Raw genomic sequence first — 16,918 nt, forward strand, 5'->3', positions numbered from 1 at the left:
ACCGGATATGTGGAGGATATATGAAAAGTCGGCATTTAGCCAGATAACACGAGTTATCTGTATATGCTACTGAATATTGACCCCAAAGAGACCTTCCTGGTGGAAGGAATGAGAAGGCCACAGATCAAATAAGACCTGTGCCAGCACAGTAGGCAGATACAAATGGGCAGAATTGTTGGAGCCAGTGATAAATTTTTATCAGCTTCTAAGTTTCTGTTCTTTGTGGTGTGGCAGCTAAATAATTAGTGGCACCTCCTTTCCTATTCTCTTAAAGGGAACGAGTCTTCTCCCTTCATTATGACGAAACTCACATTTCAATATTTACAGCCAGCCTGTAATTCTTTCAAGGGCTTCTGGTGATAGGCTGTGCATTATCCTTTCAACATTTAGTGTTCTGGTTTCTAATGTCTCCAAGCAAGGAAAATACAAACCATTTACTGTCTTCAATTAGTTTAAAATATCACCATTAAACCCCTCAAAAAAGCAATAATGACCAATATTAAATTGTAGCAAAATAGTGTATTACATTGACTAATATAATAAAATACAATATAAGAATAAAATTCCTAGTCCATCCCTTTACAATTATTATTGAACTACAGTGTATTGTACCTTTTGGAACACTGTATATGTACAAAATGAAAACTTCATGACACTAATGAAAGTTTACAATTTGCATTTGCATGTTAGTTATACTAATCTCTTAGTAAAATTCATGCATCTCAAATATGATCCAAGGTATTTCCATACCATATATTAGCAATAATGTGTGGACAGTACAATGGTCTTAAATGCACTTCAATGAAAGTTAATGCCATATGATGCAATATTTTACAATATTAGACATGCTATCTTTGCTACAAATATCCCTTCCTCAGGAATGGATTCTTTCGTATCGGACTAGATATGGGTCATTTATACATGCTAATATATTACAATTATACAGTGTAAAAATGAAATGAATGCCCAAATGATCCAATCATAAACATTAAGGGGACATGCTTCAACATGTGAAATCACACTTGGTTTGTAGGTTTCAGTATAAATCGAAAACGCTTGAATGCACCATTGCAAGAGAGTTTTTCATAGCTCAATTACTATGAAAAATATTGGTTTGTGGCATACAAATAGCAGCATTAAGACAGAACTGGAAAATCTCTTTCAGCCTTAGATGAGTTTTGATCACATCCTGTCAGATTGTGTAAACCACCTCACTTCATCTAACCATAATATTTCTGTGATTAAATGCTACAAGTATGGATAGGATTTTCTGTCTTCAATATTTCTTTCCCAATTTGGTGCTAGTACAGACTTCGCTCTAAAAATAGTCTGACCTGCATAATTTGAATTTCAGAACTTTCAAAGACCAAGACTGGTATCTTCCTAATCGCCATCAGATTTCTGCATTACCATTAATAGAGTCTTATAATGTTCATCCATATACACTGCTGTACACTTCCAAAGTGAATATTTATCTGCTTTAAAGAAAATTCAGAGTTCCAAGCACTGCACTCCAGGGCCCTTTTTCAGACAAGGTACTTTAATTAAGGCTGGTTTTTCTGCATATATAAATTCAAATTAATATTACAAGAATTAGGGGCTTGACTTATAGAACACTTTTCCCACAGGCACAAGATAGGGCAAACACTTGTAAATAAATTAACCGTAGGAATTTAGTGTATCCAGACAGCTGGATTAATCAATTGTGGATTTAATCAGGTCTGGCTCTCATTAACCTATTAACATAATTAGGGCTTCTGATTTTAGGTTTTAACCGATAAACCCCAATAAAACATCCCAATGCCAAAAATATAAAATAGATAAACCCTGGAAAACCGCCACTTCCCCTCGTACTCTCTCACCCCCCCTTTTGCCAGTCCTGAATCCTCTGCTTTCTTTTTGTGTCTTTTCCATGCTGCACAAATATACGTATTTGCTTCAACCAGAAAAGATACCCAACAATAGTACCTGTGCCACAAAAACACTGATAAACACCGATTTTGGTACCCCCAACAAACCCCTAATTAGCTAGGAAAAATAAGCCTAAAGTTACAATTTTGATAGACTGTGATTGCTAGTCAAGGACCAGCAGGCAGGATGCTTTGGTACATGAGCTTTTGAGATGATACAATCCCATCTCCTATACTGTAGCATCTTCTCTGTTATTCCTTGACTAGCTATTGCAACCTACAAAGACTCTTGGAATCTATTCATTTGAAGGTATGGAAGGTATGGATAATTTTAAAATACAGGGCTGCAAAGTCTCCCCAAATGGCACAGGGTCATGTTCCATTACTTTGGATAACAAGGAGAATCCATTTACAAGGACCTGTAGCTTATTGGATTGAGATGTAGAAGCAACTTTGCTGGGCTCTTCCAAGGGAAAGAAGCTTCATTTTATTCCATCAAAGGAAACAAGCGGGTGGAGAACCATTGTAGGGCACAATAATAAGCTGAAAAACTGATCTTGAGTTTTTAAAAAAGCATTATTAATTACAGTTTATTAAAATTACAAAATAGCATGAAGCTAATATTACCATATCTATGAAAGATTTCAGAAAAATGTTCTCTGTTTACATTTACGGTAATGAAGTCCCAAATACAGTTTATAAAATAGAACAAAATTTCGATGTGTGTCTTATTTCTCTGTATGTTTTATATTTCCTTGATGTCTTCTCTTTGGGGTCCGAGTATGTTACAATAGGGATGCTCTCCTCGGCCCTGCTCTTCTGGACTCTGTGTAAAATAATTCTGTACACCCCAGTTATGGAGCTCCGAGAATCCTTCCCTCGGTTGTTTAGAATATGCTCCTCAGTAATCCCCAAGTTCTGCAAAGTGTTTTTGACCTCTATTTCTTCTTCCTTGAGAGTGCTTGCCTCCGGCAAATGCCTTGGATCCAGCTTAAATGGTGCCAGGGGTTTTGGATACTGTATGCCGTGCATCCATTCACTGGTCATAATGTGCTGAAGGCTGCAGCGATCCCCCGGTGTCGGCTGAAGCATTCCCCGAATCAGCCCCTGACAAGCTTCCGAGACGCAGGGCGGAACACTGTACGTCCCATCCAGAATGCACTTCTTCAGCTTGGTCACCGTGTCTGCTCGAAAAGGCATGTTCCCCGTCACCATAAAATATAAAAGAATACCTAGCGCCCAAATGTCAACATAGACGCCAAGGTAATTTTCATCTCTGAACAGTTCCGGGGCAGCATAAGGAGGGGAACCACAAAAAGTGTTCAGAGTTTCCTCTCCTTTGCATATTGTGCTGAACCCAAAGTCCCCCACCTTCACACACGTGTTACTTGCATAGAACACATTTTCTGCTTTCAGGTCCCTGTGAATTATTTCATTGTCATGCTGTGGGACAAGGAATGAAAACAAACAGAAAAACAAAACACCAAAAAGATCCAGTTACCAAAAGCATAAATCACTATTTGATTTAATTTAAAATTTACATTCTGCATTTTCAGGCTAAAAAGCCTTTTCAAGGTGGATTACTATTTATAATGAAACACACAGGGAGGATCGTACCGTATGTATAACATAACTATGGCACATTGTGTATGCACATACATCCAAGAAATCCTGAAGGTGAATTTTAAAACAAGCGTGCAGGCGCACACGTGTGTCCATGTTCGTCGGCCCGCAACCAGGGACGTAATCATTTTAAAAGATAGGCATAAAGATGCGCACATGTTGGAAAACAGCCCGACCGCGTTCATGGGTGTGCGTAATTTTAAGTGAACCTGTGCCTATGGGGTCGATTTCACCAGTTTTCCCATTTCATTCCCAGTTTGCTCAGGTAAGGGATAGGACTTCCAAACTCCCGAGTTTAATAGCCTTCCTTCTCCCCTGTTAGCCCTAACGTTTAATACCCCGCTGATCTACCTAGAATTCTTGGTTTTACAAATTACACATCATCCATAGCAGAAGTAAAGTTACGCCGCCAGGGAAGCAGGTGCGCGCTTGTGCGCGTATTTACGCACAAATTTCAAGTTTGAATCCAGGAAAAGCCGTGCCCTGCCCTTTTTTTTGCAGCTTTTCATTTGTGCATGTAGCAGCAGGTACGCGCATATTCGGCGGCTTTTAAAATCCATTCGGTTTGCACCAGCCTGACTTGTGCGCATATCTCCCAGTTTTGGTGCACGCTGGACTTTTAAAATTCACCTTATAGTGAGCCCAGAGCAGAAATAAAAGGGACATTAATTAAGGTTGGTAAAAAGGGAATTCACTTTTTTCTTTTTTTCCCCCCGCAAAAAACCCATGGTAAAAGTGCCCATGGGTGGCACTCACACCTATATTTACTGTCATCCAGAGGCAGAACTTTTAATTGAAAACAAATGATACTTGCACGTCTTTAACCTTGTCTTTATCGCTGTTATACACTTTGGGGTGAATTTTGAAAGATATTTACACACTGTAAGGTGAATTTTAAAAGCTGGGTGTGCGCCAAAATTGGAAGATGTGTGTTCATCTAGCACATGCACGTGTCCCCCAATTTTCTAAGCGGCCCACATGCGCATACAAGTACTGATGGGCAAATACGTCGTATTATTGGGAAAAAAAAAAGTGCAGAATGGGAGCAGGACATGGGCTTTCCAGGGCGGGGCCAAGAGATATGTGTGCAAGTAGCTATGCGCCTGGGCGTGCACCCAGATACTCTTATGCACAAGTTTACTTCTGCTACGGAGGCGATGTAAATCTTTATAAAACTGTTTCCAGGCATCTCTGAAGTGTTGAGGGGGGTCTAGGTTAACTGGGGGGAGTGCAGGCCAGTAGCATACTGAGGGTCTCCAGCAACCAGGTGCCAATGCATTTGTGCAGCGCGCCCCCCTTCTTGTACTAATGCTGAAGGTCACAGAAAATCAGTGGAGTCTCTACACAGAAGAATTGGGGGGGAGGGGAAAACCAAAGTGACATTTCCGCACATCTCGCCCACCTCCTTAACATGGCCCCCTGCCCTGAAACTGGCTATTAAAGAAGTCTCAATAATAAAGTCCCAAGGGATCTTCTGTGTAATTTAAAAAAAAACAAAACAAAAAACTGGCCAGTTTAACCCTTCTAATGAAACTGCTATCAAAATAATTTGATAACCTCATTCAGCTTATTCTATATGGCTCTGAGTGAAGTCTGGAATCTACAACAGGAAAGGAGAGAATGTCAATATAAACCCCACACCTCCAGTTCTGTAACACACTGCCTCTCCTTGTTTTTCAGCCACCAGTGGGATGGGGTCCACTGGCGACCGCATAGGCCTCCCTATGTCGGCCATCAGCAACCCCCTACTTCCCTGTGCCTGGGTGCATGGGCACCCCCATCCCCAGTTTGGAGGACCTGCCTCTAGACTGGGAAAACTGGTGGTTGAACCGGTGAAACTGGTCATGGCCTGGACGTGGGTCTGTTATAAAATTCCCTCACTTGCGCGTCTCAATGCCGACTTATGGAGCTGTGTGTGCACAAGTTTAAAATTAGGAGCACGCATATGCACGCCAGGGCTATTTTATAACATGCACTCGTATGTACCTGCAGGATATAAAATTGCCGCATACCTGCCGCAATCCCATATACAATGTATATATGTGTGCCCAGGCGTCCGTTTGAAAGTTACCATTCTTGGGGTAATTCAAAAAGGATTTACATGCATAAAACTGGGTTTTATGCATGTTAAGTGGGCTTTTAAAGATTGCTACAATATGTGCCATTGAAATGTCCATAGGTTATACACATGTAAGTGCACTTTACACATGTAAATGGCTTTTTAAAATTGCCAGAATAGCATGCTACATTTACATATGCAACTCCTTTTAAAATACCACCATAGGATTGAATTTTCAAAGCAGTTGCACGTTTGAAAGTAGCATATACGTGCATAAGTAGTTTGTACTCATGTACATGCTATTTTGTAGACATAAAAATGTGCATGAATTTTCAGTTTCGCACACATTTACCTGCACAAAAATGGGGCAATCTAAGGGTATTCTGGGTTGGGGCCAAGAAGAATGCACATCAGTTGCTATTTTATAAGAGATTTACGTGAATTCATTAGGAAATTATTCATGCAATTTTACACCTGCTAATTATCCAGCATAACTGAGATCAGACTCCTCGGTTGTCTATTATTGGTTGGGTGGGAGGTCTGGATGAACTGGAGGAAGTTCAGGGTGAAGAGCTAGGAGGGTCTCGATGATCTGGAGATGGACTGGATGAACTGGTGGAGGTATCAGCAAACTGATCATTTAAATTATGTGCGCATGTTTTAAAATATACCAACTTTCATGTATAAATCAGGGTTTTATGTCAGCAAATTATATTTTTTACATACGGAAAATATATGCACGTATGTTTATAAAATAGGTAGGAAAGGCATGCGCTTTCAACACATTGCATGTATTTGTGCATAACCAAACATATGCGTATTTTATAATCTACTCATATCTGATTCGCGCAGGTTAGAAAATACTGTAGTAGATCTCCACTCAGCCATGTATGCACATATATGGGGTTGTGTGGCGTTGTTTGAAAATGATCCTCATAGAGTTCAACTTTCAAAACTGTTCACGGTGTATAGTTTGCACGTACAACTGGACGTGTGGAGATTCATGCACGTGTTTAATAAACAGTGTGGCAGGTGCCGCGCTGTTTCTAAAAATACTCCATATTTGTGCCACAAAAGTACACACGCTCGTTAAAGTAAACATCTATGTTTCCAATGTCTGAAAATGCTTACTTTCTCTACCTATTTTATAAATGTACATACAGAATGTGCATTTTAGGTGCATAGAAATATATAACATGTCTGTCTCATAACCCCAATTTAAACACAGAGGCAGGTATTTTGCAAAGTATATGCATATACCATTATGAAATTACTTGCGCGCAAACTTGGACTCACCAGTTTGCTGATACTTCCAGCAGCTCACTCAGTCCTTCTCCAGTTTACCTAGACTCTCTAGCACTTCACCCTGAATGCCCGCCCAAAAACTGCAAACAAAAGACAAACCCGATTTTTAACTGCATGAGTTCATTAGCTGGTGTAAAAATGTTCAGACAAGTTCGGTAATTCTGTGCATATGCCTCTTACAAAATAGCCACTTGCGTGTGTACTTCTGAACCCCACGCCTGAATGCCCCTTTTTTTCCATCCGGTAAAATGTTTGGGTCATACTGGAAATACATGCATGTTCTCAAGGCTTATAAAATAGCAAATATGAGTGAAAATGCTACTTATGCATTTATATGCTATATTTACATGCAAAATCCCTTTAAAAATTCACTCCATAAAGAACAGATTTAAATGCATAAATGGCTCGTTATACAATTGCCTGGGATTTGTACATGTAAAAGTTTCTGCAAAACACAATTCTGCATATACTTTTGTGCACATAAGAAAGAGGAATTCCATGGGTAGGGGTGGAATTTGGATCTACATGGATAATTTTGATTTAAAAAATAGGCACATAAATTCACACGCACAAGTTTCATGTTGCAAACTGCAGGAGGAACTTTGTGTAGGTGAATTTCTGCAAGTACTTTTGCATAAGTTCATTTTGAAAATCATGTGCATAAGTTACCCGTGATGTTACAAAATTACCCTCCCTATGGTATCTAAGTTCCAATGACACCTAAAATAGGTTGTGATCCTGATAATAAATACATTTCTCCATAAGTCCAGCTTCAAGATTCTGCATTATAGCAATAAACTGAAAATCATAGAAAGGTAGATTTAGGTCCAAAATGTAGAACGTTCTTTTTTAATGATGGAAAAAGAATAGAAACATTTCCTTACTGTTAATTCCTATGCTATTAACTCTTACAGCAGTCAGGATCTGTGAGTTATTATGGCTCAAGGCATGCTTAGACCATCAGCAGTTTTTAATGGAACTTGTCACGGACCTTGTAACTTCCATTCTGCCTCCCTCCAACTCAGCAATGGTCCTTCCCATTCCGCTGTCAACACTTTTCCAACACTAAGATACTGTGAAATCGACTCTCAATACAGCAATATGTTATTAGACTGCTCTAATCTAATTACACATTTTTAATTTTATATATTTATATATTTGATTTATTGAAGTGATTTATATGTCACCTTTCAGGAACTTCAAAGCAGATTACATTCACATAACTAACCTGGCTTAGTTCCTGCCAATCACGGCCTCATTGTTATGACTTAATGCCTCTTCTGTATTTATACCTGAATCTTAATTCTTCTTTCCCATACAATAGATTCATCAGTTTGGGCTCTAGACCAGGAGTCATTTCTCAGCTCTTACATAGAACTGGGGTACGGAAGTTATTCTAGGCCTATTTACACTAAATAACAACAGCTGACTTGTTCCTTGTTCCGTGTAAACCGAAGTGGTATGCACTAGTGCATGAACTCCGGTATATAAAAGCCTTTAAATAAATAAATAAATAGTAACAATATACAGTTCATAACCTGAGTTCTTTTTTAAATATTTACAGACTCCAAATTTATATTTCATGACACTCGATTAATATCCTTCCATCTTGTACTACCTATTGTAATTCTTCTCAATCATGGCCTCGCCGTTTTTGTTCAAAGGCTCTTATTGATTTATTGTTGTGCATCTTGGCTACCTTGTAAGCTCCAAGGAATAGGGGCTGTCTATTTTGTGTCGCTATACAGTGCTGCGTACATCTGGCATATGCTATATAAATCATGATATGAATGATAATAATAATATCACACTACACAGCCAAGCTGGCCCTGTATATACTAGCAGCTTTAAAGTGTGTCGCAGGAAGTATAGTCCTGGATGTCTTAGGAGTTAATAGAACAGGAAATAACAAGAAGAAAAATTCACATAGTACTGTACTCCTTTACAGGCAGAACCTTATAGCAGAAGACCATCATACAACAAGAGGGAAGGACCACTGGAGTGGGAGGGGAGAGAGAGAAGGAAAGAGCTGGGAGGCCCAGATTCACAAAACCAGTGGCAACTTCTCACCTTATAAAAGGAGGAGATTGGTATTCTTACTCCCCAGCTTGCAGGTTCTGATTGGTGGGAAGCATAACAGGGCTCAAAGGATACACATGCTAACCTGTATCTTCTGAACAGTGCCTTATATTACCAGAGGGAAGTGTGAAAAGAAAATGGGTGAAATGCCTTAACAAGAAGTTTCGCCCGGAACTAGATGAGCCTACTTTCTGGGACTTGTGTGTATGCAGGCCGTGGAAACACGCTAATCCAAAAACACATACCCTGTCAAGAGTCCTCATGTCCCCTCTGATATAACCTGAAAATGTGATGTAGATAGGGCACCAACCATAAAAGTTATTTATTTATTTATTTATTTATTTACTGAATCTCTTATTCTCTGTTGATTCCAATTTATCTTCTCAGCAGATCACAGCCTTAACAAAAACAAGCTAAGTACACAGCAAACATGAATAACCAAAGGGCAAACACATACAGTAAACAATCTAAAAACACAAATAACCAAAGCACAGTAATGTACAATAAGCAAACTAAAACCATAAAAATAAGGATACCAAAAATATCTCTTATGGGAAAAACCTGATAGTCTTAAAGGTAATTCAAGCGACACATAGACACCCAGCGATTTCATAAGACTTCTTTACCTTGGGTAATTTGATCTAGTACACTGCTCCAGGATGTTTACAACCATTAATGCTAAATAGCTGAAAATGCTGAAATGCAGTGGCATGGAGAAGGAACTCACCCCAAAATGGCTCACTTCTCTCAAATGAACTTAATGATATAATTTGTACGCTATTTTTAAACTATAAAAGATGTTAAAACAATTTGGGGGGGCATGTAGAGATGTGGGAACAATTCAGAGATCGAACGTGAATCAGGTGGATTTCAGCCTGGTTCGGGTTTGATGGAAATTTCTAATTTATTGATTTATTTACATTTATTAATCACTTCTATGAAGAACATGAAGTGATTACAAATATGGTATCACTCATCCGCTGGGGAAAAACTGAAACCAAACCATAAAGTCCAAAGCAGATCTTTAAAATATTCAAAATGAATGTGCCAAAATTGCCTTGGGATTTTTCAAAGATCTATAGAGGATTTTTGGATCTTCTTCAGATTTTATTAAAAAAAAAAATGTTTGCCAAGTTTAAGAAACTTTAAAATTTCTTCTCGATTTGTTAAATTGTCTGATGATCCTATTTTAAACAAATCTGCACACCTACAGAGAGAGGCTTTAAAAAAACAAACAAAGAAACCAATTTACCATGTGTTTCACAGCAGACACAATTTGGGAGAAGATGACTTTAGCTTCCAATTCTGATAACTTTCCCTCAGTGCTGACTTTAGCAAAGAGTTCCCCTCCACCTGCATACTCCATGACAAGGTGCATTTTGGAAAGGGTCTCGACAACTTCATATAATCTGATGATGTTTGGATGGTGCAGTTTCTCCATGCTGGAAATTTCTCGAGACAGCAGGCGCTGGGTCTTCTGATCTAACTTGGTCTTGTCCAAAATTTTAATGGCTACTTTTTCTGTAAATTGAACATAACAAGAAAGTTTACTTCTATAGCAAACACTAAAAAAACAAACAAACATCAGTTACTTTATTCATTATGGGGTATTTTTATATTTGTCTGCATTGGTGCAAAGTCTGTGGGTACTTTTTACCCACAGACTTTGCAGAAATCTTCAAAGGGAAAGTACATGTATAGTTTTCCTTGGAAGATTACCCTGGGAAAACTACAAACACACACACAAATGCACACACATTCACAAATGCTAATTTGTGCAGACAGTTTTTCTGAGAAAAATTATGCGCAAGCTTTTCAGTTTTCAAAAGTATGAGTATAAGAACAAACCCCTTCCCAAGGCTGCCCATGGGAATTCCTTTCCTCAGTGGTGGTAAAGTTATGCGTATAGTAGCACTGCATGTATATATTTTACCCGCACATAGGGAAGCAACTTTGAAAAAAAGCCCTTTTCTGTAGGTAAAGCACTGGCCAGGGTTCCAAAAATTACCTCACTATGTAAATGCTTTGAATTTTATTACTGCTTCCATTTGCTTCCTGATATGTTTATGGAAAGGAATGCTTCCAGCTTGCTTGTCCTAAGGAAATTAGACTTGATGACAACTGAGATACTTTTTACTAGGTAAGTATCAATACTACACAGAAATGCTTTCGTGGACAATATAGTCCCTCTCTTAAATGCATGTTGAACTTCTTCCATGAGATTGTGAATGACAACCTCATCTAGCTGCAAACCCGTTTCCCACTGTTAATTAAATTTCGCAAGGAAATTCAGTTTGCAACCTGAATGCTGCACAGCCATTTCTGAATCATACAAGAGGTAAGTAAATATGAGATATACTTTCCATATTAGCTTTTTAAAGATGAGTGACTTATGAACGATGCGCCAATGGACCACAGCCAGGGTTGAAGCCTTGATGATGGATGCTATTGTTCACAAGTTTCAAACTTGTGCTTATTTAACCTTTATTTGTGCCCATTACAATGTGTCCACTATATGCACATAGATTTTTCTTCTTAATGACTGGAAGAAACTCTACGTACTCAGTACCAGAGGTTCAGCAAAAATTAGCTCCCGTTGTGTTTGTTTTACATTCTCAGCTGCCACTGTTGCAGACGTAGACCTTTAGGCTGAGGGGCAGTTGGCACAACCTGCAGAGAGGAGTCCTGCAGGTCCCCACCATCGGTAGGTGGAGCTGGCTGAGGTAGAGGCCCAACTGGAGCTTCATCAATACCAGCCCATGTTCCCCTTAGGTTGAGCCCTTGTGTGCTGGGGCCAGCTGGTCTTAGGTGCGGGCCTCTGTGGAGGTGAAGATCCATTATGTAGGGGATGTTGCAGGCCAGCACAAGATGATAGTGGAGTCAGAATTGAGCAACAGTCAGGGCAGATGGCAGACAGATGGAATCTAGTTCGGGCTGTGGTCAGAGGTAGGCAAAGTTCTCTCAGTGTCATAGTTCAGGCAGAGTTCAATCGGAGGCGGGAAGCAGGCAATGGTTAGTGACAGGCAGAGGTCAAACAGCATCGAGGTCCAATCCAAGGTCAAGCCAGATGTCCAATCTGAGGAGACGAAGAACGAAGAGAAGGATGAAGGACGAGGGACCACAGGAGCAGGACAAGATGCTGAAGACAGACGAGGGAAAGAATGACCATGAAGACAAGAACTCAAACAAAGACCAGGCTGCCAAAGGAACCAGGAACAGAAGATAGGAACTCAGGAATAACACACAGTGGGAATCAGGAACCAGGAAGCAGGAATCAGAAACATGCAGAGGCAAAGCACTTCTCCAAAGGAGTCGACCTATTGCCAAGGTACTGATGGGACATCCAAGAAGGTCTTAAATACAGAAGAGGTTATGAGGTCAAGAGGTGCCTCTGCTGGATTCCCGCCACTGACCCTTTAAATTGCCAGCAGTCTCTGCACGCGCACCCTAAGGGGAGCAGGACCAGGAATAGCAGCATCCTGCAGTGAATGCTGCACGGAATGCTGTTGGGCTGCGGCATGGCTGGTTGTCACATCAGAGGAAGGAGGCGAGTGCCGGGGCATCGATGAGCTTCACGGGTGGAGATAAGAACGGTGGCTCAAGGGAGGAGCCTACAAACCACTGAACGCAACAGCCACTCCTATTTTTGCTTCCATCTGATCAAATATTCTTACAGTGCTGTTTTGGCCTCCCCCACTTCCACTGGAAGGCTGTTCCATGTAGCCACTGCCTTTTCTGTGACAAAATCTTTTTCTAAAATATTACTCCTGAGTTTATTCCCTTTGAAGCCCATGCTTGTGCCAGAAATTCCTTTCCACTAAAAAATGTTCACTTCCAATGCATTATTTATAACTTGGAGGAATCTGAATGTCTCCATCACAATGGTTTTTAACTCAGTCCTCGAGTCACGCTCAGCCAGTTAGGATTTTAGGATGTCCACAATGAATATGCATGATATTGCATACAATGGATATGCAAATCTATCTCATGGATGGGCATATCACAAGGACTGGGTTAAGAACCAATGCTCTAATCATACACCACTCTCACTATAGGGACTGAGGTATAGAATCTGTGCTCTCCTCTGGGTTGACTCTACTCTGTCTATATCCTTTTTAAGATACAGCTTCCAAAAAGTGTTGGATAGCGGCTACCTGCTTGCCTGATAGTATTCTTGTCTGTTAACAATTAATATAAAAACTCCTTTCCCAGTTTTCTTTTTAAAAAACTTATCAGGTCCAAATAATATACATTTTTAATCTTTTGATTTTTTTTAAACCAATTCTACTACTACAGGCATTTAAGCTCCAGCTGAAAGTAACTCCGCTTAATTCTGTCATTGTTACTAGTTTGAGGTGATTTTAAATTTCATGAAAGGTACCACAATAATAGCACTAAAAATGTAGGGTGCAATTTTCAAAATGTCAGCATAGGCGCATAGTCCATGAGTATCCTTCATGAAATCTAAAATCACTAGACCTTGTTCCTAATTTTAGAAGTGAAAGTACACATGTGCTTTGCCCTTGGCCAGTTCTTCCATTATGGAAACTAGATGGTTGCCTAGGGGGCCAAAAATATGGGAGGTGGCAAAGTCACCTGAAACCTCTTGGTGCCACCGACCCACTTTTAAAGCATGGCACCACAAGATATAAGGGAATGAATGTGGGTAGACATAGAGGGTGGAGATAGAGAGGAAGCTGGGTGGGTGGGGAGTTGTGGAAAGAGGCAGCTAGGTAGGTGGAGAAAGAGAGAATGCTGGGCAGATGAGGGTGGGGTGGAGAGAGAGAGGATTCTAGGCAGGTAGGAGGTGGAGAAAGAGAGGTGCTGGGCCCTGCAGAATGGAGCATAGAGATTTAAAGTGGGCAGCTGTGTTTAACAAAAGTTGGAGAAGTTTTAAAGTCACAGCAGGTAAGCCGACAAAGATGGCATTACAGTAGTCGACTAATGGCAGGAATGAGGCATGTACGACAGTACAAAAATCTGGCTCCACGAAAAGATGTTTAAGGCCACACAAGACCTGTAGCTTATAGAAGCCGGACTTTAGCACACTTCTTATGTGGGGATGGAAAGAGAGCAAAGGATCGATTAGAACACCAAGATTCCGTATACATGAATTCAGTGGAAAAATGGTATTCTCAATTACAATTGTTGTATATTAAATCTTGGAGCGTAGTCGCTTGATCAAAACACATTCGGGCCGATACAGTACAGTGTGCTCCGACGGAGCGCACTGTTAACCTGCCATTGGACGTGTGTTTTCCCTTACCCCTTATTCAGAAAGGGGCGGGAAACGCACATCCAACTCGCCGAACCTAATAGCGCCCTCAACATGCAAATGCATGTTGATGGCCCTATTAGGTATTCCGGTACGATTCAGTAAGTAAAATGTGCAGCCAAGCCGCATATTTTACTTTAAGAAATTAGCGCCTACCCAAAGGTAGGCGCTAATTTCTGCCGGCACCGGGAAAGTGCACAGAAAAGCAGTAAAAACTGCTTTTCTGTGCACCCTCCGACTTAATATCATGGCGATATTAAGTCGGAGGGTGCACAGAAAAGCAGTAAGTATCATGGCGATATTAAGTCGGAGGTCCCGAAGAGTAAAAAAAGTTAAAAAAAAGAAAAAAAATATTTAAAATGGGCCGGTGGCTGTCGGGTCGAAAACCGGACGCTCGATTTTGACGGCGTCTGGTTTCCGAGCCCGTGTTTGTCAGCGGGCTCGAGAACTGACACCAGCAAAATTGAGCGTCGGCTGTCAAACCCGCTGACAGCCGCCGCTCCGGGCCAAAAGGAGGTCCCTAGCACCTCCTTTTGCCCGTTTCTACCGCCGGGCCTCATTTAAATACTGAATCGTGCGCACAGGCGAGTGGCCTGTGCGCGCGCCGGGAGAGCGGGCATTTGCCCGCTCTCCCGCGGACTTTACTGAATCAGCCCGATTGTGTTTTGGCAAGAGTTAAAGACAATTTATTAAAGAATAGCCATTTCTGAATGGTAGAGAGACATAAGTTCACAAGCTCCACAGTGTCTGTCCAGGATGGCCGAACACGTATGAAGAACTGGATATCATCAGCATAAAGCTTGTATCCATCACATAGGCCAGCCAAGGTCTTACACAAAGGGGCTAAATAGAGGTTGAAAAGCATGGCCGACAGGACTGAGCCCTGTGGAACACCTATCTCTATCTCTGACCATTGTGAGTGATTGCTATCATACTCCACATGTTGAAACCATTGTGAGAGAAATGACCTGGACCACTGCAAGACAGATTCCGAGATATCGCATTCAGGGCCAGATTTAGGCATAGGCAACACTGTGCGCAAAATTCTTAAAGTGTTCAAAAACTGGGATTTGCCCTTATGCTTTCTGCTTTCCAGGGGGAAGGGAAGAAGTGAACATGAACACCTTGCAGTGTCTGCAATGCAATCCTCAGCTTGAGTCTCCCTATGCTTTATGGATGATTCATGCATGCTTGTTGGAGAAAGCAAGTTTGTTTACCTGCAAACAGGGGTCTCCGAAGACAGCAGGATAAATTAGTCATACTTGCCCACCTTCCTGAAGAGCTGACTACCTTGCTAAAACATAATGTCTGGAAGAGACTGAGGGGCTCATAAGGCAGCATATGTGTGCAGGAATTCCAGTGCATGCTCAGAAAAATTTTTACTGAGCTCTGAGAGCTGGGTGTGCATTGAGGCTGTGGGATGACATCACCCACACGTTATGGGTGATTCATCCTGCTAACCAGTCCCAGTTCCTGTGAAATTTGAAATCTGAAGTATAATGTCTTATTTAAACCTCTAGGGCATGCCAACTGCAGGGTACCACAAAATCAAATCAGAGCTGTCAGCCTACTGGCATGCTGATCGGCACATCCTCCTACAAGAAGAAACTGTACCTGAGGGGATGAGGGAAGACGATGACGTGCAGTATGTCAGGCATGTCTGGACTGAGTTGGAACCTTCCTCATGGCTCTCTAAAGCTCTAATGAGAAAGCTGTTTTCATGATATTTATATTAAATGTAAAGTTTTCGAATTTACATGCATTTCCGCCACCTGGAACTTGCTTATTCAGAAATGCAATCGTGTAAAGAAAAGTACTAGACACAGCAAAAACAAATATTTGCAAAATAAGTCAGTACCAGGATGTATTAAATCAATTTTCTTTAGCTATTAGTCTAGCTCCATTTTTACAACTGTTTTATAGGGTTCACAATGATAACACAATTATAAAAATGTGAGCGCACCTTATGCAGAGTGGAAGTGCTCAAAAAATATTTATGCACAGGAATAAATCTCTAGGATACTGCCCTGAAAATCCTACAAACCAACCCTCTATGGCATGTGAAGAAAATACCATAGGCTGAATAGCTACGGATATTCCATCCAAGAATTTTGCAGTGCTGAGACTTGTGTTTTGATTATGATCCCATGCATTCCAGAGATAGCAACTGATGTCTGAGCACATCTAATGTTTTTATTTGCCCAACTAATCAAAGGGTCACAAGACATGTCTAAAATCTGTGGGTCAGGAAAACACAGCTGATTGACAAACGAGGAAGCCTAGTAATCATCAATACTTGCTCACCAAGCCAGTGTTCATGAGTGTGCCATAACAGAAGCAGCAGGGAGCTTAACTTAGTAGCACATTTCCCTGACAAGCCCTTCTGTAGCCCTTCAAATGCAGACCTTACTAAACTGTAAATAAACACCAATAAAAACATCTCTGATGCAATAAATAAAATAAAATAGGTCTTTATTGGGTAAACACCGTGAGCTCCATATTTAAAACTCATCCAGCTAGCTACCCTGTTATAGAGTCCATCAAGCTAGGGCGAGAGAACATTGTAGAAATATCATCTTTGTGAGACTTTTCTCACTCCAAATGATGTCAAATCTTCACCGAGGTGTACTGTGCTGTTCGTACGTCTCACTCTGCATGTTAAACTGG

General features: G+C 40.7%; 1 protein-coding gene across 3 annotated transcripts in view; it reads right to left on the bottom strand.

Moving 5' to 3' along the window:
- Positions 1-505: 505 nt before the first annotated feature.
- Positions 506-16,918, bottom strand: part of NIM1K (NIM1 serine/threonine protein kinase) — a 175,913-nt gene continuing 159,500 nt past the window's right edge. For all 3 annotated transcript variants that reach the window (XM_029577920.1, XM_029577939.1, XM_029577929.1), the window contains exons 6-7: positions 10,229-10,497; positions 506-3,353 (exon numbers count right to left, since the gene is read on the bottom strand). In XM_029577920.1, the coding sequence (XP_029433780.1) occupies positions 2,607-3,353; positions 10,229-10,497 (1,016 nt within the window). In that variant the 3' untranslated portion in view covers positions 506-2,606. The remainder of the gene's footprint in view (positions 3,354-10,228; positions 10,498-16,918) is intronic.

The sequence above is a fragment of the Rhinatrema bivittatum genome, chromosome 1, assembly GCF_901001135.1.
Source record: "Rhinatrema bivittatum chromosome 1, aRhiBiv1.1, whole genome shotgun sequence".
Lineage (NCBI taxonomy): Eukaryota > Metazoa > Chordata > Amphibia > Gymnophiona > Rhinatrematidae > Rhinatrema > Rhinatrema bivittatum.